The sequence below is a fragment of the Bubalus bubalis genome, chromosome 5 (assembly GCF_019923935.1).
Source record: "Bubalus bubalis isolate 160015118507 breed Murrah chromosome 5, NDDB_SH_1, whole genome shotgun sequence".
NCBI classification, from domain to species: domain Eukaryota; kingdom Metazoa; phylum Chordata; class Mammalia; order Artiodactyla; family Bovidae; genus Bubalus; species Bubalus bubalis.
In genome coordinates, this window is record NC_059161.1 from 129025443 (window position 1) to 129050408 (window position 24966).

The 24966-nt window shown below is 62.7% G+C and overlaps 1 protein-coding gene across 4 annotated transcripts in view; it reads right to left on the reverse strand.

The window, feature by feature from the left end:
* Positions 1-1676: 1676 nt before the first annotated feature.
* Positions 1677-24966, reverse strand: part of SHANK2 (SH3 and multiple ankyrin repeat domains 2) — a 558458-nt gene continuing 535168 nt past the window's right edge. For 2 of the 4 annotated variants that reach the window (XM_044943817.2, XM_044943820.2), the window contains 8 exons: positions 23056-23191; positions 22379-22459; positions 20765-20785; positions 15354-15484; positions 13682-13793; positions 12869-12889; positions 9068-11471; positions 1677-2300 (listed from right to left, as the gene is read on the reverse strand). In XM_044943817.2, the coding sequence (XP_044799752.2) occupies positions 1730-2300; positions 9068-11471; positions 12869-12889; positions 13682-13793; positions 15354-15484; positions 20765-20785; positions 22379-22459; positions 23056-23191 (3477 nt within the window). In that variant the 3' untranslated portion in view covers positions 1677-1729. The remainder of the gene's footprint in view (positions 2301-9067; positions 11472-12868; positions 12890-13681; positions 13794-15353; positions 15485-20764; positions 20786-22378; positions 22460-23055; positions 23192-24966) is intronic. The other 2 variants (XM_044943818.2, XM_044943819.2) reach the window with 2 other exon arrangements.

The window sequence follows — 24966 nt, forward strand, 5'->3', positions numbered from 1 at the left end:
TAAAAAGGTCGTACTTTTATAATTATTCCACAGAAATAGTAGTATTAAATCACAAAAGTTGGTTTTCCTTTAACTTTCTAGCACTGAAGTGGCACAAAGGCTGCCTAGTAGACCGGCCACTTTTTTTTTCCTTAAAATATTGTGCTTATAAACTATCTGTACAACTATTTAAACTTGCAGTAAAGAAAGATTTTAAATTGCTAAATTTTACGTGTTCATTCTAGAGCTGTTCCAGACCTAATCAGACACTTGATTGTGAGCATAAAGAAAAAAAGGAAAAAAAAATAATGTTTTTATAATTAGAGATGGGCTAGGCTAGTTCTGAAATCATAATAAAAGCCAAAAACTTGACATTCTTCCATATGTGGGAGGACGTGCTGACTCCTGACTGGGTGTTCTGTGACTTGGGTGCCGGTTGCGACCTCCCGTGGAAATCAGAGGTATTGTCACAAGGAAGGGGGCTCTGGGGGAATGGAGGGTGCAAGGCCCAGGAGAGCCTTGCCCGCGGCCAGACTGCCGCCCACGAGCCCCCAGCTCAGCCCTCCCTTCGTCTCTGCACCCTCGCCCTGGGTCCTGTGTGCCACGCCCACTGGGTTTTCTGAAAACCTGTTGTTCTATTAAGACAAGCTGGTGGGATTCCTGGACACTCAGAGGAAAAGGGGGAAGGCCCCTCAGTACCGTCTTCCCTGGCCTCAGAGGACGAAAGGGCTGTCTCAGCAGTGATGCTTGCCCTTGGTGGGGCTCAGAGCTGGGAGGGGCCGGGCCCACCCCCCAACCCCCAGCATCCAGCAGCAGCCATGCCCACCACGGACCTTGTGTCGTCCTGCGTGTCAGAGTGGATGCTCACCTGCTCCGAGGTCTGCAGAATTCAACACACCTTTCAATTTAAAGAATGCTGAAAGGCAGAGAAGCCCCTTCCCACGCTCCTGGACAGCTGCTTGCGGCTGACAGCTGCTTCCACCCAGGGGCACACTGGCCCTGGAGCCGCGCGCGGGCAGCCGGGCCTCCCTCCTTTGTGCTTCAACTAACTCCACGTGACATCTGTTTGGCCACTTTGGAATTATGCTAATAGACTTGCAGAAAGAAGTAAAGCTAAGCAAAGCTGGGCACGATCCCATTCAGAACAACCCATCACTGCCAAGAGCCTCAACAGACCAGAGAAGCACGCGTGCACGTCGGAGGGGCGGGAAAGGATCCTCGGAAAAGGGGAGACGCTTCTCCACCTTCCAGAAAGGGCACCGGGTATGCACATCTGTGGGCATCTCGCTGGGAGCCACGTCCAGGAAAGAAAAGGAGCGCGTGAGCACCGCGTGCCTTCGAGAGGCCGCAGATGGAGGAGGGCCCTGGCGCCAGGCCGGGGGCCGCTGGGCGCGCAGGGAGGCCGTGGGAGGTATGTGTCTAGAGTGCAGGGGCGCCCGCCTGCTGGAGCATGGCACCCGCGCGGGCCAGGTGCGGCGAGGTCGCCGGCACGCAGGAGGCAGGCTGCACACGCATCCCTCTCCACCTCGGAAGGACCCCTCCCCGGTCCCCTCTTTGACAGAAACAGCCCAAAGGAGCCCACACAGAGAGCCGGGGCCTTCGGCTCAGCCACGCCACGGACACACATGCTTCTCTGGGTCCCCAGGAGACCAGCCCACGGAACGGGGTTGGCGCTCACCATCCAAACATCTCCGTGCAAGCCCATCTCTATTTATAACAAGGAGTCTGTGGCGGCGAGGAGCAGCCACCCTTATCTGTCCAGCAGCTGTTTGAGAGCCCTTTCTATGTTCATTCTGTGCCCGACTCGAGTCACGCCCAGATCTATGAGGTCTTCTTTCTGGAGGTTTGGGAGGTGGCTGCCGTCGATCTCATTGTCCATGAAGGCCTCTTTATGTTCACCCAGGTTTAGACTTTCCAGCCAGTCTGCCACGTCGGGTTTAGTCCACAGGTGGACAGGCTTAGTTGTAAAAGGCTTATTGGAGATTGGCTGTTGCAGGATGGAGGGGGACGGCGACCTGCTGCGTCCCACTGGGTTCAAGCCAAACAGGTCCCCGGGCGGGGGCTGGCTCGGAAGGCTGAAGACATCCGAAAGGGTGGGTGAGGGGGCCGCAGTGGCGGCAGGCAGCGGGGTGGGCAGGACCTCTTTGTTCAGCTCTGTTGGCGAGACCACAGGGCTGGGGGCGCGTCTGGGTCCTGAGTTCCTGCTCTCGTAGTCCGGGGGCCGGCTCTGCAGGGTGATGGGCTGGGAGGTCCCAGGGCGGACGGTGAAGGTGACCGTCGTGCTCCGTGTACCTGAGACGGTGCTTATGACCTCGGGGCCTCTGAAACGGCAGCAACAGAGAAAACTGTTACAAGTCTGACCACAAAGCAGACGAGGACCTGGTCTCTGGGGAGAGAAACGGAGACACCTAAACCACAGCAGGGCATCTGAGGGCCAGCGTGTCGGCAGAGAGCAAATGCCTTGCCAGGCCAGGCGTGGGTGGGCACAGAGGGGCGGGGGTGGCCAGAACCCCGTCCTGCTACGTCACCACGCCGCCTGAGGAGTGGGGTCTTTTTCAGCAGGAAGGTGGGGCACCTGTTAGGAGACCTTTCCTCATCGCCTGTCAGCCCTGAGGCTTTCTGGCTTCACGGGACGAGGGCAGGGAAGGGTGCCTAGCAGGCCGGCCGCTACATAGTGGGACCTGCCACAGCTACCGGGGTGGTCGTGGGCACTACCCTGTCCGATGAAAGGCCAGGGAAGCAGGCCGGCCGCTGCATAGTGGGACCCCCCCACAGCTCCCGGGGGTGGTAGTGGGCTCTGCCCTGTCTGATCAAAGGGTCGGGGTCGGGGCCCAGTCTGGCTGTGCCCTGTTTTGTTGCTGTGTGGCTGGCTGTTCTCTCTGCCCTGCGTGTGGGTGTGTGTGTGTGTGTGAGTAAGGCGGCCAGTGGGTCACAGGGTGCCTCTCAGCCTCCTGGCCCTTCCCCACTGGGTGCTGCATCAAGCGTGGAACCTGCACGTGGCCTGAAGGTGGGGCCTGTGCCGGACTCGGGCTTTGACCCTGTCCTGGGGAGAAGCATTTCCGTGGCCCAGGCGATGCCTGCAGCTGGGACCCCCATCCATCCCCAGGGCTTCAAGTGCGGTTCCCTGGAGGGCCAGGGGCTCCAGGGCTGGATGCTGCACACAGGAGACCCTGCCGAGAGCCTCCACGGGCCTCGGTTACTGGCTGCACTGGTGTCCTGGGTGCCAGCAGGGCAGGGCGGCCCCAGAGGGCCTCTAAGGATGACGCCCCCACCACTCAGAATGAAAAAATGGGAGCCCTGCTGGTCCAGGGCGTCACAGGCAGGGAGCAAGAGACCCCCCCGGCCCCCCGCTCCCAGACCCCAGTCATGGGGAGAGGTGTGCTGTGCACACGGCAAGGATCTGAGACGCCTGCAGATTCTGGGGCCTGGGCTGGACCAGAAGATGCACTGCGGTCCCCACTGAGGGGCCTGTCTCCCCTCTGCTGGGGGAAGGCTCACTGGAACCACTTTGACATGGCAGCCAGGCAGCTGGAGGGACATCCGAGCAGGGGTGGAGCAGCTCCACCCAGCGGGACCTTCCGGGGACAGAGGGCCTTCTGTGCAGTGGGTGAGCATCTCACAGGAGCACGCTGCCTCCTGCGCCTGCGGCCCTGCCGGGGCCCACCTGCCGGGGCCGTCCTGCCCGGAGGTGGCCTTGCTCGCTGGCTTTGTCAAGTGCTGCTGCTGCTGCTAAGTCACTTCAGTCATGTCCGACTCTGTGAGACCCCACAGACGGCAGCCCACCAGGCTCTCCTGTCCCTGGGATTCTCCAGGCAAGAACACTGGAGTGGGTTGCCATTGCCTTCTCCAGGAGGCACATTAATCCCCTGGTGAGAGCAGCTCTTTAGACCCAGGCTGCACTTACCCGTGGGTCTCTCTGAGCCAGAGGGTGGGCGTGAGCACCACCCTCCCTTGGGGAACACCCCAGCCATTCCCAGGTAGCTGGGATGCTCTTTAGAAAGAGGGCTCTGCAGGCAGCCGTGCGCGTTGTCAGAAGCAGACCCACGGGTGGGCAGTGAGACCGGGAGACAGGACAGCACTCCAGAGAGAAGGGGGCTCTGCACGCAGCACTTACGTCTGTTCAGCACGACCCTCTTCTGTTACCACCCGTCACGGGAGCAGATGGAAACGACAAGAGGGAATGGGTTGAGACAACACTGCAAAATTAATGACAATTAAAAAAAAAAAAGCAGCTTCTCTCGATGGATGAGATGAAAGCGGAGGCCCGGACGCTAGGCCCTCTCTGGCCGCAGAGCGGGGCGGGCAGTGTACAGCTGCCCAGAGGAGAACATCAGAGGGGCCTGACTCTGCGTGTTCAGCTGGGGAAGCTCACACATCTGCCCTGTGAGACCAGGAGGGTGCTGAGAGGGGGACATCGGCCTCCCTGTGTGGGCCCGGGAGCTGGCTCCCTGCTGGTACCCAGACCCGGGCTCCCGGCTGCCCTCTGTCTTCCGCAGCCTGGGAGGCAGCGATCCGCACGCCTGCTCAGGGAGGCCGTGCTTTGCGTCAAGTCCGCACTGAGGGTTGAGAGGCTGGCAGCTAATAAAGGGGGCGTCAGACCCGGCTCTGTGCTTGCGGCCTGCCCACAGCCCCATGGGGCGTCGCTACGGAAAAGAGGAACCAGAGCGTTCGCGGCGCTGCGTGCAGGTTGCCCGGGGCTGGTCCATCCTGCCCTCCTCCTCAGTGGCTTGATTTACTCTCAGTTAATCAGACGGGTATTATTCACTGGATCTCCTGCTTGCGGAGACCGTTTCGTTGCTAAGCAACCACTGGGTTCCCGGGTGGAACACACAAGAATCTGTTGCCCCGATTTAGAAACAGAGACACACACACTCACGCACACACGCCCTCTCTTGGATTATTGCTCTCTATCCTGCCTCTTCAGTCCAATCCATATGGAAACATGAGAATTAAAACAGAAATCAGGAGTTAATGACACACTCGGAGACGCGCTGTTATTTTATCAGTCAGCACAAGTTGGCTGGGGAAGGGGAAGCCAGTGCTCAGGGGCCTTTTCATCGTGTTTACAGATGCGGTCCGGCCCCTGGACAGTGGCTGGCTGTGGGCCAGAGGCTGCCCAGCGAGGCGGCCTCGGAGTTCTGAGCCCTCTCCGCACAGCCTCCCGCCAGCATGCCCCGCTGGCCCCCTGCGTCCTGTGTGGTTACTCTCGAGTTTGTGGAATGAATCCCTGTCGTGCGTGTAAACGGCGCTTACTTCCAAACTGGTCTAAGTTCTGTCTTCATTAACATTTCTAAAGGTTGGGTGCCAAAAAGACCGGGAAGGTGGCCACGAGGACCCTGGCAGGTCTGCGTCCTGGGCCTGGCCCGTGTGGGGGTCCTCCTGAAAACCGTGGAGTGAACTGGGGTGGAGCATGGATGTGGGCAGCTGGCGGCCCAGGTCAGGAAGTCACGTGACTTGGCCAGGCCGGCAGATGGAGCCAGACGTGGGGGCCACGAGGCTGCCTCGGGTTCACCGGCCCCTCCGACACACCTGGGCAGGTCGAGAAAGCGCCCGGTCTTCAGGGGGCAGTGGCCAACCCCCGACACACGTTGGCTGAGGAGTCCTGGCGTCCAGGCTGGATTGCGGATGGCACTTGAAGGATGAGATGCTGCAGCCGGACCAGAACAGCCTCTCTGCGTGCCGTGTGTGAGGAGATGAGGCAGCGCGCGTTCACCTAATTACCCACAACTTCAGTCACTGACGCTCCCTTAACATTTCAATTGCTGCCGTGAAATGATAAAACCTCCGTGACGGCACCGAGGTGATGAAAGTGCCATTAAGCGGCTTCCATTATCGAGTCAGTTCCGAAGTCTGTGCTCTGGGACCAGCTGGGCAGAGATAATTTTTTAACAACCCAAACTGATTTATTTTGAAACCAAGAGGCTCTCAGGATGATACTGCCGAGAGCCCAGTGAGAAGCTGGAAGCATCGGCCGGGCCAGGCAGTGGGTGTGGGTGCTCAGGGCGGGCACCCCCTGGGAACTGGGCAGTGCTACCCCAACAGGCAGCCTGAACCCCACCTCCCCTGGAGGACCTGGAGCTCCATCGGTGCCTCCGGGAGGTGAAGGCCTGTCCCAGGTTCTTCCGGAGGACCCAGAAGAGTGAGGGGATCCAGAGGGGCTCCTGGAGAGTCAACCAATGCCGCACCCCCTGGATGGAAGCCAGTGGGGTCCCCTGCAAGCATCCACTCACGGTTCTGATCCTCCTCCCAAAGGCCAGAGAAAGAAAGCCAAACCCACATTGACCTTCCGCTCCCATGAGAGTGCAGACAAAGCAGAGCTGTCTTGCTTTAAAACAATGCTGGCCTCCTGGCGCAAGCCCCTCTGTTTAAGGTCAAAGTGCATGTGTCAGACTCTCATCTACCTGGGGTCTTCAGAGGGACTGCACGTGGGTCTGCTCCCGGGTTTCCCTGCGTCACTGTGGCCCACTGACCAAACAGCTGCTGGGTCAGCTTCACGAAACAAAAAGGTTGTGCCAAGCCTTTGCTCAAGTCCTCGAGGGCTGCCACCACTTAGACACAGCCCTTCCCCTTGGCACGCGAGATGCTCGGAGACCCTCCACACAGCCCCTCCCTCTGCGCTGGCCAGTTTCTTCCGGGTGGAGGACGCCTTCCGGCCCCCCAGCTTCGTGCTCGCTGGTCCCAGTGCCTGGATGCTCTGCTCCCGGGTTTTTGCCCAGCTGTATCTCAGGTGGTTCAAATGCCACTTCCTTGAGGAGGGTCACCTCCACCCTGCCCGTTGTCTTGACCCGTTAGGACATCTTCATCCCTTTGTAGTTGGTGCCGTGTGCTTTGGGTTTGTCTTGTTATTTCATATCCGCTCCCCCTTAAGAATGTAGCTCTTCAAAGTGGCAGAGACTTTGGATGTTTCCTTGTTCAGCAAGGAATCCTGGGGCCTGGCATGGTGCTTGGCACACACGGAGTGATCAGCTCCCGAGGGCCCAGGGCACCTTGACTATGGACCTGCAGAGAGCCCCTCGGGAGGTCACGGGGATGGGGTGCGGAGACGCCTGGGGACCGCCCTGCAGGTTCTCAGTCATCAGACATGCACGGAAGACCTCCAGGCATCAACTGGACTCAAGGGGCTCCAGAGGCCTCAGAAGAGCCCCGCCCTGGTAAGCTCGGCCCTGCGGGCGTTAAGCTGGGTGACCCTCCTTCTAGGCTGATCCACGGCTCCAGGAGAGCGGAGAAGTGGAACCCTGAGGCAGCTCCCCAGGCTGACGGTCTGCTACTGTGCCTTCCAGCTGAGGGCTCAAGGCCAACCGGTTCTCCTGTCTGCACCCAGGGAAGGCATTCAGGCCCTGCCTCTGGGCCTGTGCTGCCCAGAGTCCTGCATCTGGGCATGCGTAGATGTCAGTGACTGCTCATGCCGTGTGGGCACCGGGTTATAAATAATAGAAAAGACCGTGGGGTCGATCACAGGCAGGGCCTGAACCCTTCAAGTCCATCAGGACTCTACCAGCCGACCTCTGCTTTGAGTCCCCTCCCACCCAGGCAAGCCCAAGGGATGCCTGCCGCTGAGACCCCTCTGCCATGAGCCCTGAGCAGCTCACCCAGCCAGGAGAGGGGCGGGGGAGGCCAGCAGTCTGGATGCCACTGAGAGAGGCCCTGGCCTCCGGGGGCAGTGTCCTGCAGAGCACACAGCCTCCCACACTGCCCAGAGAAGATGCCTTCTACATCTTCCGTACCGCGGACATCACTGCGACGGAAGCGCCGGTCAGAAGCCCTCGGCCTGGCCTGGCTCTGCCCGCCGCTGCCTGTGCCTGTGGACAGGCTGCCTGCCTCTCGGCGTCTCCATCGTCCCTTCCGAGAAATGAGCGTCACTACCACCTGCTCCCCAGCAGCTGTTAGAAACATTATTCACCCACATCTAAGGCTTTTGTCAAAGGTGAAAGAGAGAAAGCATCTTGATTGTTGTATTTTCACATAACCTAGCAACTAAAGACCGGCGCTGTTCCACGACATTTCCTGGTGCTTCTCAAGTGTGTAAGACTTAAGTGTGTGCCTCTCAAGACGTGTGTGTGTCCACGCGTCTCCCAGAAGTGGGGATCCTGTAAGGACTCTGAATGCCATAGTTAACAATGAGGCCCCTAAAAAGGGTGCTGGTCGGCGTGCGTCTCTCTGTGGATGCTGGCTTGTCAGCGCTCCGAGGAGGACCGTGAACCAGCCATGTGATCTGCTGGACCCACATGGAAAGAGAGCTGCAAAGTCATGGCTCTGGGGACCCACCCTCCTGCAGGATTGCCGATGGATGGACTTGGGTGTTCGAGTCAAACGCTTTGCCCAGCAGGCGTGTGAAAAGTGACCTCGTCAGTTTCAACAGTGAAATGCGGGACTAAAGACCAGCCGGAGGACAGGAGAACGCCGCCCGGGGGACCCGGGAAGTGGTGTGTTTTGGGCGAGGGACACAGAGCACAGAGAATGAGGGCGGGAGGTGCGGGCTCGAGTTGGGGCCTGGCAGAGCCCCGGGGCTTGGGTCTGGGAGCAGCTCCCTGTGTGAGTCCCCCGTTCCAAGGAGGCAGGACCTCACGCTCTGCCAGACACTGTGGGCGCCCATGCGGGCACAACTGCATGCTCCTCTGCCACGATGCGCGCCCTGCTCAGGTGGGCTCTGGGGTCTTCACTCGGGGCACCAGGTCCAGAACTGGCCCCTCCCCAGCCTCAGACCACGGGGGAGGGGAGCAGAGCCCCCGACACACCCTCGATCGCACGCTGCCCACCGGCTGCCCACATGCCCCCTGGATGGCACCCCCCCTGAAACCTCCCAGGGGGGTTCCAGAATGGCCCTTCGGGGTTCTGGCAGATCTGGAGGACGTGGGAGGAGACAGCAGGGCTCCTCCTTGGAAGCCACAGCAGGGACGGCTTGTGTGGCCGGTTCTCATGGCCCGTCTCTGTGTAGGGGGGCCACGGCACCGAGTCCAGGCCGGGAGAAAGGAGGCCAACGTGGCTGGCTCCAGGCGCGCCCTCCTGGCGTCTGCTTCGGGAGTGCCGCTGTTCCCCGGGGCACTTCCTGGTCAGCGCTGGACGAGGAATGCCCGTCGAGGGCACTTACCTGGGGGCGAGGCCGGCGGGCTTGGTTCCTGGCGTCGGGTCCAGTCCTTCCCCCGGCTTTGCAGATTTCTCTCGGTTCATTTGCTGCAGGATTGAGTTTAACTCACTAATCACGTTCGCCTTTGGGCCTGAGAGAATCGGGCTTTTGACCTCGGAGACGTCCCCCCACAGCCTGGAGGTCCTTGGCTGGATGACCTTCGTGGGGCCGGGCTGGGCCCCACCAGGCGGCGGCGGAGGTGCAGGTGGGGGGACCACGAAGCTGTCCACGTCCTCCTCCAGCAGCGCGTCGTGGTAGAGGGTGTTGCCTTTGTGGATTATGGGCTTCATTTTTGGCTTGGGAGGTACTGGGGGTTTGTCAACCATAAAGGCTTGCCCGTCTGCATAGACTGTGCAGGTGTCCACGTTCTCCCCGCCCTCGGAGGACAGGGTGGAGATGCTGGACACCGTGGAGATGGTGCTGGTCGTCTCGAGGTGGTGGTCGCTGCTGCCCCGGCTGTCCACCTCCTCGATCCCAGAGTCCGTGACGGCGTCAAAGCTTTCGGGGGGCGGCAGGAATGAGGCGGGCAGACAGTTTGAGAGACCAGCCGGCTTCTTACTGTCTGCGGAGTTGGTTGGCTGGCTGGAGTTCAAGGAAGGGGACTGGGAGGTGTCGTTTTTTTTCTGCTTAACCAGGTCTGAGAGAGCGGGGACAGAAGCAACCCGGTCATCGGGGATATCAAAACTATTGGCAAATTCCAGGGGAGGAGGCAATGGCTCTGTGAAAATAAAATCCTCGTCCAGGTCCACGGATGCCAGAGGCGGGGGAGGGATGCGGAACGGCAGGATCACCGCCTCCTCCACGGAGCCCGCCGCCACGATGGTCCTGCCCGGTGCAGTGGCGGCGGCAGCTGCGGGCTCGGGGCCTGCGGGGGTCGGGAAAGCACCTTCGGTTTCGGGGGCGCCTTCGGGCGCCTCGGATGGCGGATGGTCTGGCTGCGTTTCCAGGTCGGCTTTCTCGTCCTCTTCCTGCAGGAAGTCCTCCGGCCTGGCCGCGTCCACCGTGTGGACCATCAGCAGCCCGGCGGACTTCTGCTGGGAGGCGTCCACGATGCTGACGAGCACGCCCTTCTTGTCGTCCCTGCGCTCCTTGCCCGGGTCCGACTCATACTTGTTCTCCGTCTCCTGCCTCCGCAGGGGCCCCCGCCCGCTCTGCCTGCCGACCGGAGGGAAGCCCGCTTCCCCGCTGGGCCGCATTTTGGTGTCGATGTAGAGAGGCTTGTTGAGGTCGGCCTTGGGGGCCTCCCCTTTGGGGCCCTGCTGGGACTCCTTCAGGGCCCGGTCCCTCGCCGAGAGCACCAGGGCCAGCGGCGAGCTGGGGTCCAGCAGCCGCCCGGTGAGTGGGTGCACGTAGTTCTCGGGGCCGGCAACGTTGATGCTCCGGGGGGGCGCCGCGGGGCTGCCCTCCGGCGCCTTGGCTTGGCCCGGGGCGTTCGGCAGCCTGCCAGCCTCACCCTGAGCTCCGGCCTCGCCCGCACCCACAAAGTGGTTCTCGGGCTCCCGGGGCGCCGGTAACGACAGCGGCTCCGCGCCGTCCTCCTCGCCGGAGCCGCCCTCCTCGGGGAACTTGGAGGGTCGCGCCCGGGGGGCGGGCGGCCCGAGGCCCACGTCCTCGTCCCCCAGGTCCGTGGACAGGAAGGCCGGGGAGTTCCTCCGGGCCTCCAGCCGCTTCTCGCGGTCGCGGACGGCCCCGGCGATGGCGGCGGCGAAGGGGCTGCTGACGGTCAGGCTGTCGTCCGGCCGCAGCTGGCCGGGCTGCTCCGAGGCCTGCGGGTCGGTCTCCACGCTGCTGCCCTGGCTGCTCTTGCCGCTGCTACTGGTGGAGGGCTCCTTGACGATGATGGTGGGGATGGGGATGGAGCACGTCTTCTCGGGGCTGTCCTCCACGTTGGACTGCTTCACCAGCATGCCCTTCCGCCGGGCGGGCTTGGCCGGCACGTACACGGCCTTGCTGGCGATCTTCCCCACCTCGGAGTACGGGTTTTCGGGCATCTGGCCCCTCTTGCCGCGGAAGTTGGCCTGGGGGCCGGCGCCGCGACTGTAGAGGTCCTCGGAGTCCAGGGAGTAGCGGTCGACCTCCCGCCTGTGGTAGAGTCCCTTCTCCCGCACCATGGTGGCCACCGTGTCGGAGCGAGCGGCCGGGGACACCTTGGCGGCAGGGTTCTGGTTGAACGCTGGCTTGATTGTCCCGTAGACTCGTGGAGTTGGGGACTTGGGGCAGTTGTAGGCGGTGGGGGAGGGTGGCGGCGGAGACGGGGGCACTGACTGCGGTGGGGGTGGGATGTCCTCGGAGGTGTCCGGCATGGACAGGCTTCTGGTGAACTTGAGCATTGGCGGGGCCAGAAACTGCCGCTCCTCCTCCGTTATCCCTACAAGCAGAACACAGGTTTAAGTTTACATCACGGTGAGGACAGACAGCCCCGCGATGCTCTGAGGGTGGTGTGACACGTTAAGTCTCCTCCAAACTCACAAGGAATCACGATGCACACTTGTTCACGGAACACAGCACACAAGCCACAATGTCAAGAGGTCACGTGGCCCATTCCGAGCCAGACACAGGACAGGGACCAGGAGGCCCAGAGTGCGTGCTGCTGAGTCCTGTCTGCGGGCTGTTCTGTCTGTCTCCCCGGGGCCGTCCGCAACTTGGGAGAAGCGGCTGGAGGCCAGGAGGAACGCCCCGGCCTTCCTGTCCACGGACCTGGGGGATGAGGATGTGGGCATGGGGGCTGCCTGCCCCCTGGGCACGACCCTCCAAGTTCCCCAGGGCAGCGGTGTGACCCGGGGCGGTGAGGGTGTCCCACTTCTTGGGACTGCATGTATGTGTGTGCGTGTGGGTGGGGGGGATGGGGCAGCTGGTATCAGGGGGCTTCTATGCCTTCAGACCTGGCCAGGGTGCCCGGGGAGGCACTCTGGGGTTTGGGACTGAGGCTGTGAAGCTGCCCAATGGAGGCGAGAGGAAAGGCCACACCAGCTGCCGCACCGGCTGAGGGAGGCAGAAGGGGCCGCGGTCCCCGGGGCGGCCTCGTCCACTCGACAGCGGCGCGTTTTGTTGCCTGACTTATCTGGGCCCCCCAAGGGTCCTGGAGTTCCTGGGCCCCGAGGAGGGTGGCTGGTCAGCCCTGACCTTCTAACCAGGACCCCAGGAGTAGCATCCCGAGCGAACACAGCCCCTCTGGGTCCTGAGACCCTCTGGGCTGGGCTGATAGGCCTGGCGGTTCACCACGGTCCCCGCTCATCACGGTCCGACTGCACGACTGGGGGTCCGTCATGAGGTCCCCACTCACGGCTGGGCCGAATGAAGCCTGTGGGGCTGGGTGAGAGGGTCCTGGGGACCCGCGGGGGAGATGGCCGTGTTGAGGCCCAGAGCTCCGGGGTGCCCTTTAGGTGGGCTTCCAGGTTCTTTCCGACAGTTCAAAATATAAAAAACATCACCAGGACGCACTCTGGACCTGGGAAGCGGGAGGCAGACGCGGAGAGACAGGTACGCGGATCCCGATGGGGGGCCATGCAGGGTTTTCAAAGCGGTAACGGAATGGAGAACTTCAATCAAAGAAGCTCCCGGGACAAGACTCCAGTAGCGTATCCCAAAGGAAACTTCTGCCCCATAAGGGTATTCCAAATCTCACATGGCTCTTGGGAGGGCATCCCGGCAGGCAGGGACATGGCCCCTGGCCCCGTGTGCCTCCAAGGAGTGATTTACGAATACGCCTTATGGAGGGAACTGTTACATTCACGTTACAGACTCCAAACTGTAAGGTCCACTCACCTGATAGAAAGATTCTGCTGTCTGACAGGAGGAAATCGATTGTTATTGACCAGTTCGAGAGCCGGGGCAGGAGGTGGCGTGCGCGCCGCCCTGCGGGGCCCCGAGCTCCTCGGGGCGGGGGGCTTTGAGGACCCGCAGACGCCACCTCCGCCGTCCCTCATCACTCAGGTCCTGCCTGCCTCGGCCCCCCTCAAACTAGCCACAGCGCCGCTGGCCGCAGCCCTCGGTGCTGGACACGCCCAGTGTCTGCAGGTGGCCGGAGGGCCTCTGGGAATTCACGCGGCAGAGGCAGGGCTGGACTGTCACACACAGGGGCTGGGTTTAGGGGGTCGAGTTGACCTCGCTCGGAACCGAGTCGGTAGGAAGCATGTGATGTCAACAAGATGGCATCAGTCCCCTCCCCCCACAGTACTGTCCCCCCAGGAAGCGAGACACCGGCCCGGCCACCCCAAGCAGTGTGTCCACTGAGTGTACCCCAGAACGCAGCCGTGGCCATTCGTGGGGGTATGGGCCCACCCTGCCGGTCACTCACCATGCGGGGTGGGGGTGAGGGGATCCCAGAACCTCGCCTGCCCACCGCCACACCCCGTCTGGACTGTGGACTCTCCCCCTGCTGCTATCATCACGGATACTTGGCTTGTGAGGTCGGAGGTCATCTTGGATTTGGACTCCAGAGGACAGGGAAGTTTCAGAGGGTCAGGGGCTCCCGGGGGTGAGACTGGGGGCCTGCCCTCCAGTGGGCAGGCGTGGGGTCAGCGAGGGGCCCCACTGAGGGCCCAGGGCCACCTCTGTGGGTGCAGCTGTGCTGCTTACCTATTGACTTCTGCCTTCGCATTGTACCTCGAGGGAGGCCCAGGAACGGGCCCTTCGGGCTCCCAGGGACAGTGGGTGTCATCACGGCAATGCCCTGGCGTTCGTACACGGACTGCAAATCAGAGAGCCAAGTGAGACGTAGTGGACCAGCCCCCATCATGGCCGGCAGACATGGTGCCCTGGCCTTGGAGCCCTGCCACCTGGCTTCCCCCAGCTGTCCTGGGAGCACCTGAGCATCCAGGACCCAGAAGGGGGCCCTACTTGCCCTCAAAACCCTGGTGGCCCCTGCTCGGTGGAGCCAAGGTCTGCCTGACGTCGACTGAGCGAGAGAAGGGCCAGGACGTATGTCCTGGAGGAAACAGCATCCGGCGCTGGGCACTGGACCTGGCCACGTCTGCTTCCAAGGGCAGCAGACGGCAGTGGCCGTGGTGGAGGGCCCACCGAGTGTGGTGTGGAGCGAGCGAGCGTGTGGGACCCGCGGAGGCCCTGCCCTTCTCCCCCGGCCCGGGAGGAGCCCGGCACGCCCCTCCTTTGCACAGGGAGCAGATCCCCTGGCCGGCCCCCACCCCGCCTGCAGCTTCTGGATTGCAAAGCCGAGGTTGCTGGCCGGCCCCCACCCGGAGGCATTGGAGGGCGACTCAGGGCACAGATGGATTAGAGCCCCAAGGACACCTAGGCGCGAGCTCTAAGGGGTCTGCTCCTCTGAGACCCCACCTCCCCGGGCTCTGGGCTCCGCCCGGCCGGCCCTGCTCTCTCGCCGGTGCTGGGCTTGGAGTCTCTGGGACAGGGTGGGTGTGGGGCTACCACGAAGGGTAGTCGCCCCCGGAGGGCCTGAGATGGGGGGGCAGCGTGAACATCCTGTTACCATTAACGTGTATTACAGGAAATCAGCACATCAAATTAACGACACTCACGGGTGTCATTAAGAAAGGTGAAAGAAAGCACAAGTGTCCGTCGCTCAGCCGTGTCCAACTGTCTGCGACCCCATGGACTGTAGCCAACCAAGCCCCTCTGGGATTCTCCAGGCAAGAATACTGGAGTGGGTTGCCATGCCCTCCTCTAGGGAATTTTCCCAACCCAGAGATAGAACACAGGTCTCCGGCATTGCAGGCAGATTCTTTGCCATCTGAGGTGTGCCGGTTCGGCATTATTAAGAAAAGGCAAGATTAAACAGTGAGTCAGTCTGAAGCGGCGTCAGAGAAAATACTTCAGTGTTACGGACAGCGCTCAGCTCTGGCCACAGGCTCGAAGCTGGGGGTGCAGAGAGCCGTGTCTGGGACCTGAGAGAAGCAGCCTGCTGGGCTCGGCTGGCGGCCAGTGGTCTCTGCCACTGCCCAGGCAGGACGTGGCCCCTGGGACTCATGGGGGCCTGAGACCTCGGGGAGGCAGGATCCCCGGTGTGTGCTAGGACTCAGCTTGCCACGAGGGTGGGGTTGGGCTTCTTCCACCTGGAGGCTTGCTTTGCTCCAGGTGTCCTGTGGGAGGACCCTCAGTGCCAAGGGAGCGGGTCCACGGTGAGTGGTCAGTCCTCTGCTGCCGGTCTCCCCTGGACTGGGGTGCCTGCCTGGTGCGCTCAGATCAGGGCTCTGGGTGTGGAGGCGGGGGAGGGTGATCCGGCACTGCGTGGTCTGCCCACACCCACCTGCGGCCCCTCCCCGGCCCGGCCACTCACGTTCATGTCCGAGACGGAGGGGAAGCACCGGCTGGTGGGCCGCTGCTTGATGGTGGCCACCCTGGACTCCAGCGCCACGCTCTCGGCAGCCCGGGATGGCTTGGAGGCTGGGACGATCTCCTCGGGTTTATCTGCAACGGGAACAGGACCGTCAGGATGGGCGTCAGTGACTGAGGCCCCAAAACACAATGGGGCAGGGGGCTGTTAGCAAAGTGCCCACGTGCCTTTTGCGTTTGAAGAAAGCTTTTCTCGTGCAAGTGGTATGGAGCATGCATGCCTCAGCCACCAGCATGGACATGGACAGGACCCGGCCCCCTGCCCTGCACGTGGACCGGAGGGCGAAGAGACCCTCCCGACAGCAACACTGCCCTCAAGGCCCTGGGACTTGAGGGTCTTGCTTTGTTCACACTAGAGCTGCTCATTCTGGGAGGTGGGAGCTCAGTCAACGCTGTGAATTTCTAAGAGCTCAGAGGTGTGGCTCCTCTGTAAATGCAGTTGCTAGGGTCTCAGGACCCAGCACCCAAGGATGGAGGCGACTGGGCGGTGTGGGTGTAGGCAGGGGTGGGGCTCGGGAGCAGAGGCAGCCCCCCAACTCAGGGCCCAGTGGAAGTCTAGGCTTTGCTGTGTGTGTGGGGTCCCCTTCCCCCCAGAAGGTGGACCTTCTCAGTGGCTTGTGAATAAGCAAGTTGAGGATCAGTTATTAGTGAAGCTTACAGCTTAAGAAATTATTTGAAAATGTAAATTTAAAGGTTTTTTTTTGGGGGGGGGACCCGGCAACTGCACTCAGGCACCAGCATCTGGAAGGGAGCCTGGTTTGCTGAGACGGGAGGCGCCCCTGGGGAGCAGGAAGCCAGTGTGAGGAGGGCCTGGTGGGACCCCGTGAGGTGCTGCACGCTCCTCGCAGTCCCAGAGTGTTCTGTCCACGCCTGAGGTCTTCTCTGAGCTGAACCCAGCCCCTTCTGGGGTCCTGTGATGCCCCAGAAAACTCGTGCCGTCAGAAAGGCCCAGGCTTCTGGGGTCTTGGCAGACCCCAAGCTGCGAGGGCAGCGTTGAGTCACAGGACTGGCACCCTGGTGCCCGGTTTAAGCTGCTGCAGCAGCTGCCTTTAGCAGGGGTCATCCAGGAGGAGCTCGGCCCCTGGAAGAGTTCTTCCAGACCCCCAACAAGAGGGGCCCAAAGGGGCTAGTCCACCACCAACAGGCAGGATGCTGGCTTCTCGGGACCACGTCCTGGACCAGGGCCAGGGTCCCACAGTGCCAGCGCACCTGGCCCAAAAGGCAGAGGGGTTCAGGCGGCGGCAGCATGGGGGGATCCCCCAGCGATCCTCCTTGCCCTGGGACCCACAGCTCTTCCAGCCTTTCCCCCGTGGCTGTGTGGGACATAGTAAGTGTCCGCCCTTTGGGAGTCGGTCGGAAGCACCCGTGTCCGGTGGGGACCCCCCATCCATGGTCACCGTGCTCTTGCCCGCCGTGTTCCTGGGGCCAGGAACCCTCTTGCCTCGCGAGGCCCTGCGCCCACCCCTGTCCCAGCAGCGCGCCTCCTCTGTGAAGCCGGTGCCCTCGGGCCTGGGCCGGGGTTCTCTCCGGGTGGGGCTCTCACTGTTGCTGTGCTGTGCTCCCCCACCTCCTGCCCCTCCAGCTGTGGGACACGGGATCCTCGGGTGGCCCCCTTGGCAGGCCTGTGATGACCGCAGGTCTCCCTGGCCCGTCCCCGGAATCCAGGCCCCTCACGCTGGCTGCCGGCCTTGTTTCTGCTGGGGTGTGGCTCTTTCTCCAGGGATGGCGGAGGTCAGGGCTGGCTCCCGCGCAGAGATGTCCATCCACGGGTCTGACCATCTTCTTGGGCCTAGCCTCAGCTTCAGCCTATGCAGCTCAGGCATGCTGCCCTACCCCTGGGTGAGGGGATGCCCCCGTTAGGGCAAGGCCGAGTGGCTGCAGCCTGCAGGGCCTCCCATGGGGGCCCAGTGAGGGGCTCCAGAGCAGGAGGGAGCTCCTGACACAGACAGTTACACAGCTGGGTCTTTGAGACCTCCTGTCCCTAGCGGGACCCCGCAAGTCCACGTCTGGGGTTTGCCCAGCTTTCAGGGCTGGTCCACCCCACTGAGCAGGCTGGACCATGAGCCAGGATCCTCACAGGCCTGGACCGAGCCAGCAGACACTGTGGTCTTGGGGTCCCAGGCGTGTGGCAGGCACTGCCGAAAGCCCTCAACGGTGGGTGTGCACAGGGGAGGCAAAGGCGACCCTGCTGGGACTTCGGGGCGCCTTCATGCCGTTTCTCATCTTAACAAGAGCTCGGTTGTAGGGGGACTGTCCCCATCCTGCAGACCGAATAACCGAGGAGCGGACGCCTTTTGCGCTGCTGGAACTCCAGGACCAGGGGGGAGCTCGCCAAGCCCTGGCCGAGGGAGGAAATCCGGGCTTGCCGTTGGAACGGGCTGCCTGATCAGGCTGATTGAGAAGTCAGCATTGTGCTCACCACACGGTGTCCAGATGGGTGGTTTGGGGGTGTATTTGGAGGTGTATCCCTGGAGCCACGGTGACCCTGAAGTGGACAATCCCGGCCTTTGTGTAAACCTTTGCCCTCTGGTCTCCATGTCCCTTACGCATTCTTTGGAGCCGGGACACACGAGAGCATCTTGTTCTGCGGGGGTTGTGTTGGGGGCTGTTATTCTGTTTCTCAGTGAGGGTGGGTTAGTGTGGTTTCTTCAATTCAGATGCAGACGGCAGCCCTGGGCCACGTGCCCTGGGGCGCGGGCCCCTCCCGGCCTTGTCTTGAGCCTTCTTCACTGGCACATGAAGGCTTTTCAGGAACGCTTCGAGACCAGGTTTTTGTTCTTGCTTCTAGGCTCACGGGATTATTCTGCTTCATTTACACAAGCCTGGGATTGGGTCTCTGTCGGTGCTGAGATTAGTGAGTCCAGCCCTGCGGCCTTACAGTGAAGCACTCCAAGGCCGGAGGCCACCCTGCCGACAAGGCTGGAAAACTGTCAAGTCTTCAGAAACAATCTAGGAATGAACTGATGCAAACACCTCGGAAGTGACCCTGTATTTTCATTTTCTAAGCAAACATATGGCACGGTGCCCACCGTCCACAGGCTGCACACTTCCTGGGTCAGGGGGGTGGATGTCAAGCATCGGGGGGCAGGCCTCAGGCAGCCCCGTCTCTCTTGGGGACCAGAGCATGAGTGGGGTGCTCCTGCCTGACCCCAGAGACCCCAGGCGCGAGCACTGCCCCAAGCATAGGCTGAGTCGCCCGCGTGCCCGAGCTCTCCTGCCGGGGAAGCCCCAGGTCGTTCAGCAGACGTCACTGACGTGGTCTGCAGGAGGGAGGCATCGAATCGAGGAGTGGAATGACCCCCCCAAGTTGGGGCAAGGAGGGGAAGCCGACGCCAGGCTGACACCAGACACCAGTGGCCGAGTCTCCCCCGGGGGGAAACGGGGCACCCACCCACCGCAGACCACCCCCCATCCCTGGACCCCCATCTGTCCGGGGCCACGTTCTGGGCTGGATCCAGCACCCCCGCTCCTCAGAACCATCGGGAGAGCGACCCCCGCTGTTCCAGAAACGCCTGGCACGGCTAAGATTCGGACTCTCAGATCCCACGGCGATTCGGGCGGTCACTTCACAAAATGCGTCCTAATCTCGGGGATGTCCAGGAAGCCTGTCCCTCCTTGTGACCTTGAACAGGGGGTCCTGCCGGCCCCCTGGAGGTGGCCAGCCTCGCCGTGTCTCAGGTGAGAGGGCACCCGTAGGGTCTCCTCCATGACATGGTTCCCGAGGAAGCTAAGCTCTGATGGCACCAGATGGCACAGACCAGCCGCTCCCGGGGAAGCGGCAGCTGTCGGCCAGCCGCCCATCTCTTTAATCTTCCCAGGGGAGGCTGTGCGGGAGTGCCGGGGGCGGGGCGGGCCGCCCTGGCCCCCGCAGGCCCAGAGCAGCGGTGAAGCTGGTCCCTCCCCTCTGGCCCGGCTTCTGCTTGGACCCGCCCCGGCCCAGTGTGGCCCTCGCGGTGGCCCTGGCTCCCCGCCAGCAGCCACGTGGACAACCTCTGGGGACAGAGCAGGTCCTCGGGAGATTCCTCAGGGACTAAGTGTGGCATCTAAGCTCAAACTCAGATTCACTTTCAACTCTCTCAGCTGTGCAAAGGGAGGTGGGCCCCTCCAGGAGCCCTGCCTGTCCTGTGTGACTCCGTCCCGGCCCAGGTGGCTACGCGTCTGTACTTGTCCTCTTGCAGTCCGGGGGCCGCTGGGGGCCCTGGGCTGGGCGGGGCCAGGCCGCACGTGCCCCCGACGCTGGGCCAGCCCGAGTCTGAGCTGCTCCTCCTGGCGGCAGCCCTCTCTGCCAGCCCAATGACAGCCATGGGGCTCCTGTGGCCCACATGCAGGGCCTCTTCTGGAAGGCGCAGTGGGCAGAAACAGTGGTTCATGCCAGCTGGCCTTGGCCTTGGCTTTGGACTGAAGCGGGTTCAGAGGGTAAGGTGAGCCCAGGGAACTTCCTGTGCCCCGGGCATCCACCCCACGGTCAAGAGGGTGATCGAGCCTGGAAAGCCCACTGGGAATCTCCGAGCAGGGGGTTGGGGGGGTGGAGGCCCAGGACCGCTGCAGAGAGAGGCTGTCGGGGTCAGCCTGCCTCGGGAGACTGTGGGTGAGAGAGGTGTGTTCTGGTGCTCCCGGACCCAAGACCCCAGATGCGGTCCCTCCGGACTCCAAGGACCACTGCCCTGACCCCCGCCATCTCGGTGTTTTGCGTTCTGCGTTGTGTCTTAGTGGCAGTGCCCGGGCCTGCGAGAGAGTCCCCTCCTTCCTCTGCACTGGTAACTCTCCAGCGACCGGGTGAGAAACACCCCGCCGTGGGCCCTGCTGGCGAGGGGCACGTCCACGGGGGCCTGGCTGCTGGGGGCGGGAGGGGCTGCCCACAGAGCGGAGGCTGGGTCCTCTGCGCCACCGCCAGCCGGGGGCAGGGAGCGTGTGGTCTGGCAGTGCCCCTCCCCTCCGGTTCCAGGGCAGCCTTCCTGCCCGTGGACAGTGGGCTTCCTGGACAGCAGGCATTTTCTGGGCGTTAAGGGGCAGCGGTCCCTGCCCACGGCAAAGGGCAGTCAGCGATTTGCGTGCCAGGGGCCCTGCTAGCCTGCACCCGAACCACCAGCCCGCAGGAAGGCCTCCCAGCCCCGACCCAGGCAGGCCCCATTGGACGACGGGGGACACGTCAATGACGTGGACACGACTCGGGGAGACGCAGACACGCTGGGCGAGAACAGACGGGGAGAGGCGGGGCAGACGCCAAACGAGACGGGACGCGTCCCGGGCTGGGCCTCCCCCCGGAGGACCCCGAGCAGGGAGGAGACAGTACGGGTCATGACACACTCTGGACATCGAGTGAGGGCCACGGGGTGGGGGGGGCTCGCCCCTTACCCTTCTTCTTCCGGACGGAGGCTTGCAAACAGAAAGGGCAAGTGTGAGTCCCAGGGCGGCGGGGGTGGGGCGGCGACTCCCAGGGCCCAGGTCGGGCTCCCTTGCTGAAGGCCTGATGACCGCCCACTCCACCACGGGGGCCCGTGGTCCGAGGCAGATGCAGGCGGGTGAGGGGGCGCGGTCCACTCTCCTGGGACCTGGGGGCCTGCCCTGTCTGCAGAGGACAAGGGGGTCTCCTCTCACAGCTCCTGCCCCCCCGCCGCAGTGGGCGTCACAGGCCGACAGCTCTCAGGAAGGACCCTCAGCCCTGGGCTGACGCAGCTGGAGCTCCCCCGAGAGGTGACCTGCCTGTGGGTCGTCCTGGGGGAGCCCTCGTGGCAAACGCCACCGGCTTTAGGGAAGCTCACATGGACAGTCACACCGCTGTCCCTCTCGGGGGGCTGGGCCAGGCCTGGGGTGCAGGGGGTAGTTTCTGGAGAGTCTTGTTTGGACAGACAAGGTGTGGTCCAGAAGGGGCCGGAGGGAGGGGGCTCTGGCGGGGCTGGGAGGCCCTATGGCAGGGCTGCCGGTTTCTAGAAGACCTAGGCCGTCGACCCAGTTGCAGGTCTAGCCCCAGGATGCGGCGATGGGCAAGGGGCGCTCAAGAGGGCTGGCTTGGGCCCCGGGAGACCCTGACAGAGGAGCCGCAGATGGGGAGAGGCCTCTGTGTCCTTCTTCTGGACGGAAGGGCCCAAGGGTCTCCCCCTTAAGGCTGGGGCCCGGTCAGAGCCCCTGGAGAGTCCCAGACCAGCGAGGGTGCTCAGACCTCACCCCCTAGACCGGCTGGGCCTGCGGGGCCAGGCTCTGCATCAGGGCTGGTTTTGTGCTCCTGGAAGCTGCCCTGTGCCAAGTCATAGATGCTACCCTTCTTCTCTGTCTGCCAAGCCCTCTCAGCCAAGAGAGCCTTCAGCCCCTGGCCGCTCCTGCGTGGTCAGAGCAGCCTCCTCGGGGACGTGTCCCTGAGCCGTGGTCCCTGACCCGGGGGGTCCCTGACCCTCCAGGATGGCAGCTCGCCAGCACCGGGTGCCACCCTTGTTATAAGCCATGCAGCCGCTAGGCCAGGGGCCCACGTGGCTCTGCGCACCCTCCCCAGGCCATGCCCTGGGGCCCAGCGGACACAGCCCTCTGTCCCTTCTGGTCCTCTCGAGACGGCCCCAGCAAGCCCCGTGCCCTGGCCTGCAGCCCGCCAGCCCACTGCTGTCTGCACCCGCCCCCGGGGCCACGGCCTTCTGGATCAAGCCACGCGTGAGAGGAAAGATCTCGCGGGCACCCTAGACCGCAGGGGTCTGCTTACCTTTATCCACTAGTGAGAGGCCCAAAAATTCAAAACAAAACAATGTTAGACGAAACAAGAGAGAGGAGGCCCAATGGCGAAGCTCCCCCGAGCCCAGGAGCGACGAGGGGGCCAGCGCGGGAGACCGCACTCAGGGAGGCTTCCTGATACCCTCCTGGGCGCTGGGGCCAGGAGAGGGGCAAGCGGGCAAGCGGGGGAACCATGCACAGGCTGGGGCTCTGCGAGGCCAGTCTGCGGGCACGCTGGGCGCTGGGCCAGGGCAGGCGGGAGCCGGCACTTACCGAGCTCCTCCAGCTCCGAGGTCATGGACTTGGAGCGCAGGGTGAGGGCCGTGGTTGGAGCTCGCTTTGGAGGCGGAGGAGCTGGGAGGGGGCGGGCGGGAGAGATGGAGGTGAGAGCCTGGCCCCGGGATGCCGCCCTCGCTCGTCCTTCCAGAAGGGTCAGGAGGGCCCTGACTTGCTGGGATGGCTCAGATGGGCCTCTCCCCGGGGTGGGGAGCTGGCGGTGGTCACAGGAAGTGCTGGAAGTTCTCACATGCGCCTCCAGCCTCCTAAGGGGGTGCATCTGGTCTGCTCCTGGCTGCCCTCTGCAGGCCTCACTCAGGCCCAGTGTCCCCCAGCTGTGACCGCTCTTGGGGAGGCGGGGTGGGCCCTTGGACCTCTGCCTTCCCCGGGCCCAGGCCGTGAGCTGCTGCAGTGGCCGATGCAAGTGTTTGGAGCGGGAGCCCCAGGCCCCCGTCTGTCTGCTGAGCACAGCCGGGCCTGAGGCCGGGGTGGCCCTTACCTCTTAAGTGCCCTTTCCGACTTGTTTCCTGCTCTCAGTGGGGGACTGGGAGCCCTGCGGAGGGCGAGCGATGGGGTGCCCTGCAGGTGCCTGAGCCCAGGACGCAGGGAGACAGGCCCCCGCCCTGCTCCCTGCGTCCCTCGGGCAGGCTGGGGGCGGGGGCGGGGGCAGGCACCTTTCTTCCGGGCGGTGTCATCCGGGTCCAGACTCCTGGTCACCGTGACCACCTTGAGGACCAGGTGATTCCCTCCCTGGCGGATCATGGTCACGACCTGCCGGTGGCCAACCTTGACGACGTTCTCGTTGTTCACCTGCCGGGAGAGGAGGCGGGCGGTGAGCCCAGCGGAGGGGTCGCAGGTGGGCGGGCCCCGTGGGAGCGAGGGTGGTCCTCAGGGAAACTGGGAAGCCGAGGCCCGGGCGCCGGCCAGGGCTGCTTCCTGGGAGTGAACGTCCCCGCAGCTGCCGGGGGACAGGACTACCTCCTGGGCGGGCTGAGCCTCAGAGATGTCTCCCCGGGCAGCCCCAGGAGCAGCTTCTGGGCGGCCAGCTTCGCGCCGAAACCCAGCATAGGCTCCCTGCCCGGTGGGCCTTCCACGTGCATGGTTAGGAGGGAACGCGACACTTGGCTGCCTTGTCCCTCTCCCGGACACCCCCGTTCCTTCCGGGCACTCCCTCCTTCCTCCTCTCTGGTCCAGAGGCCAGAAAAGACGGAAAGCTTGGCTGGGGAGGTGCTAAGGCCGATGCGTCACTCTGTTACTCGGAGGGACAACCGGTCCCGGGACCCTGACCCTAGGGTCACCAGGATCACCTTGGCTGATACGCCGTCCAGCAGAGCCCCTTGGCCGGGAGCTCTTGGTGCTGGTCACAGCCTGTTCGTGCCCTCTGACCCCCATCCATCCCTACTGGGATGGTGCTCGCGGCACGAAGGCACACAAGACCCCAGAGATGTCTGGTGGGCTGGTGGGGCCTGAGCCCCCCGCACTGGGCACCTCCCAGGGCTCAGCCGGGCTGCAGGCCCCTGTTCCCACCGCCCTCCACCTCTCCCGAGCCCACCACCGAGAGGAAGGCAGGCCTGGCTGAGAGCAGGGGGCCGAGCTGCCCCTGAGCCACCTCCCCTGATCGCCAGGGCTCCACGGCTCCAGCCCGGTCCCCTCCCTCACGCCCCCGGCACCGACATGCCGCCCAGGTGGGCTCCGTCCCCTGCTATCCCCTCCCCCACAGCTCCTGGTGTGAGTGCTGGGCATGGAGGGTGAAGCCTGTGACCACTCTGAGCACTGCCCAGGTGATCGAGGACTAATAAGCACCCAGCACCCCGCGCATCCTGCGGCTGCCTGGCCCTGTTTTGCTCTACTTCTCGGCCTGCCGTGGATTCCTGAAACACGCTCAGTGCAATGGAGCCACAGGTTCACCAGCGTGGTGCATCTTTGCAGATGCAACAGACACCCCAGGTGTCTTTACCGTCTGGGCCACCACGGAATCTGCAAAGACACACTGGATGGGCTTAATAGCAGAATGGATATGACAGAGAAAAGAGTGAACCTCAATATGGAAATAGAACTTATCCAGTATGAAGAGAGAGGAGGTTTTCAAAAGTGAACACAGTGTTAAGGACTCGTGGGCAAAATATGAAAGATTATTTTATCCTTATTAAACAGATATGACTGTTTTAGGCGGAAATGATACTGGTCTGTGGGGCTTTTAATGTGGGTAAATGTCCGTGGGACAGTTGTAGCAGGGCTGAGGCAGACACATCGATAAGGTTGTCAAGTTTTATGCTTTATGTGAAGTGTGCACTATGAATTCTGAGCGGGTGGAAGAAGTTAAGGATGTACACTGCAATTCTGGAGCCACCACTGAAGAGAATGGAAAGAGACAGAGCTAAAAGCAGATAAAACGGAGTTTTACAAGTAGTCAAATAATCCAAAATAAAGCGGAAAAGGGAGAAGAGAGGAGAGCTGAAGAGCAGCAGAAGGCAAGCTGAACGGCATCAGAAGTCAATGCGATGAGACTCCAGGTAAAAAGCAGGCATTGTTTAAAAAAAACACACACACACACCATGGAAAAGGAGGGCCCGAATACGCTGTCG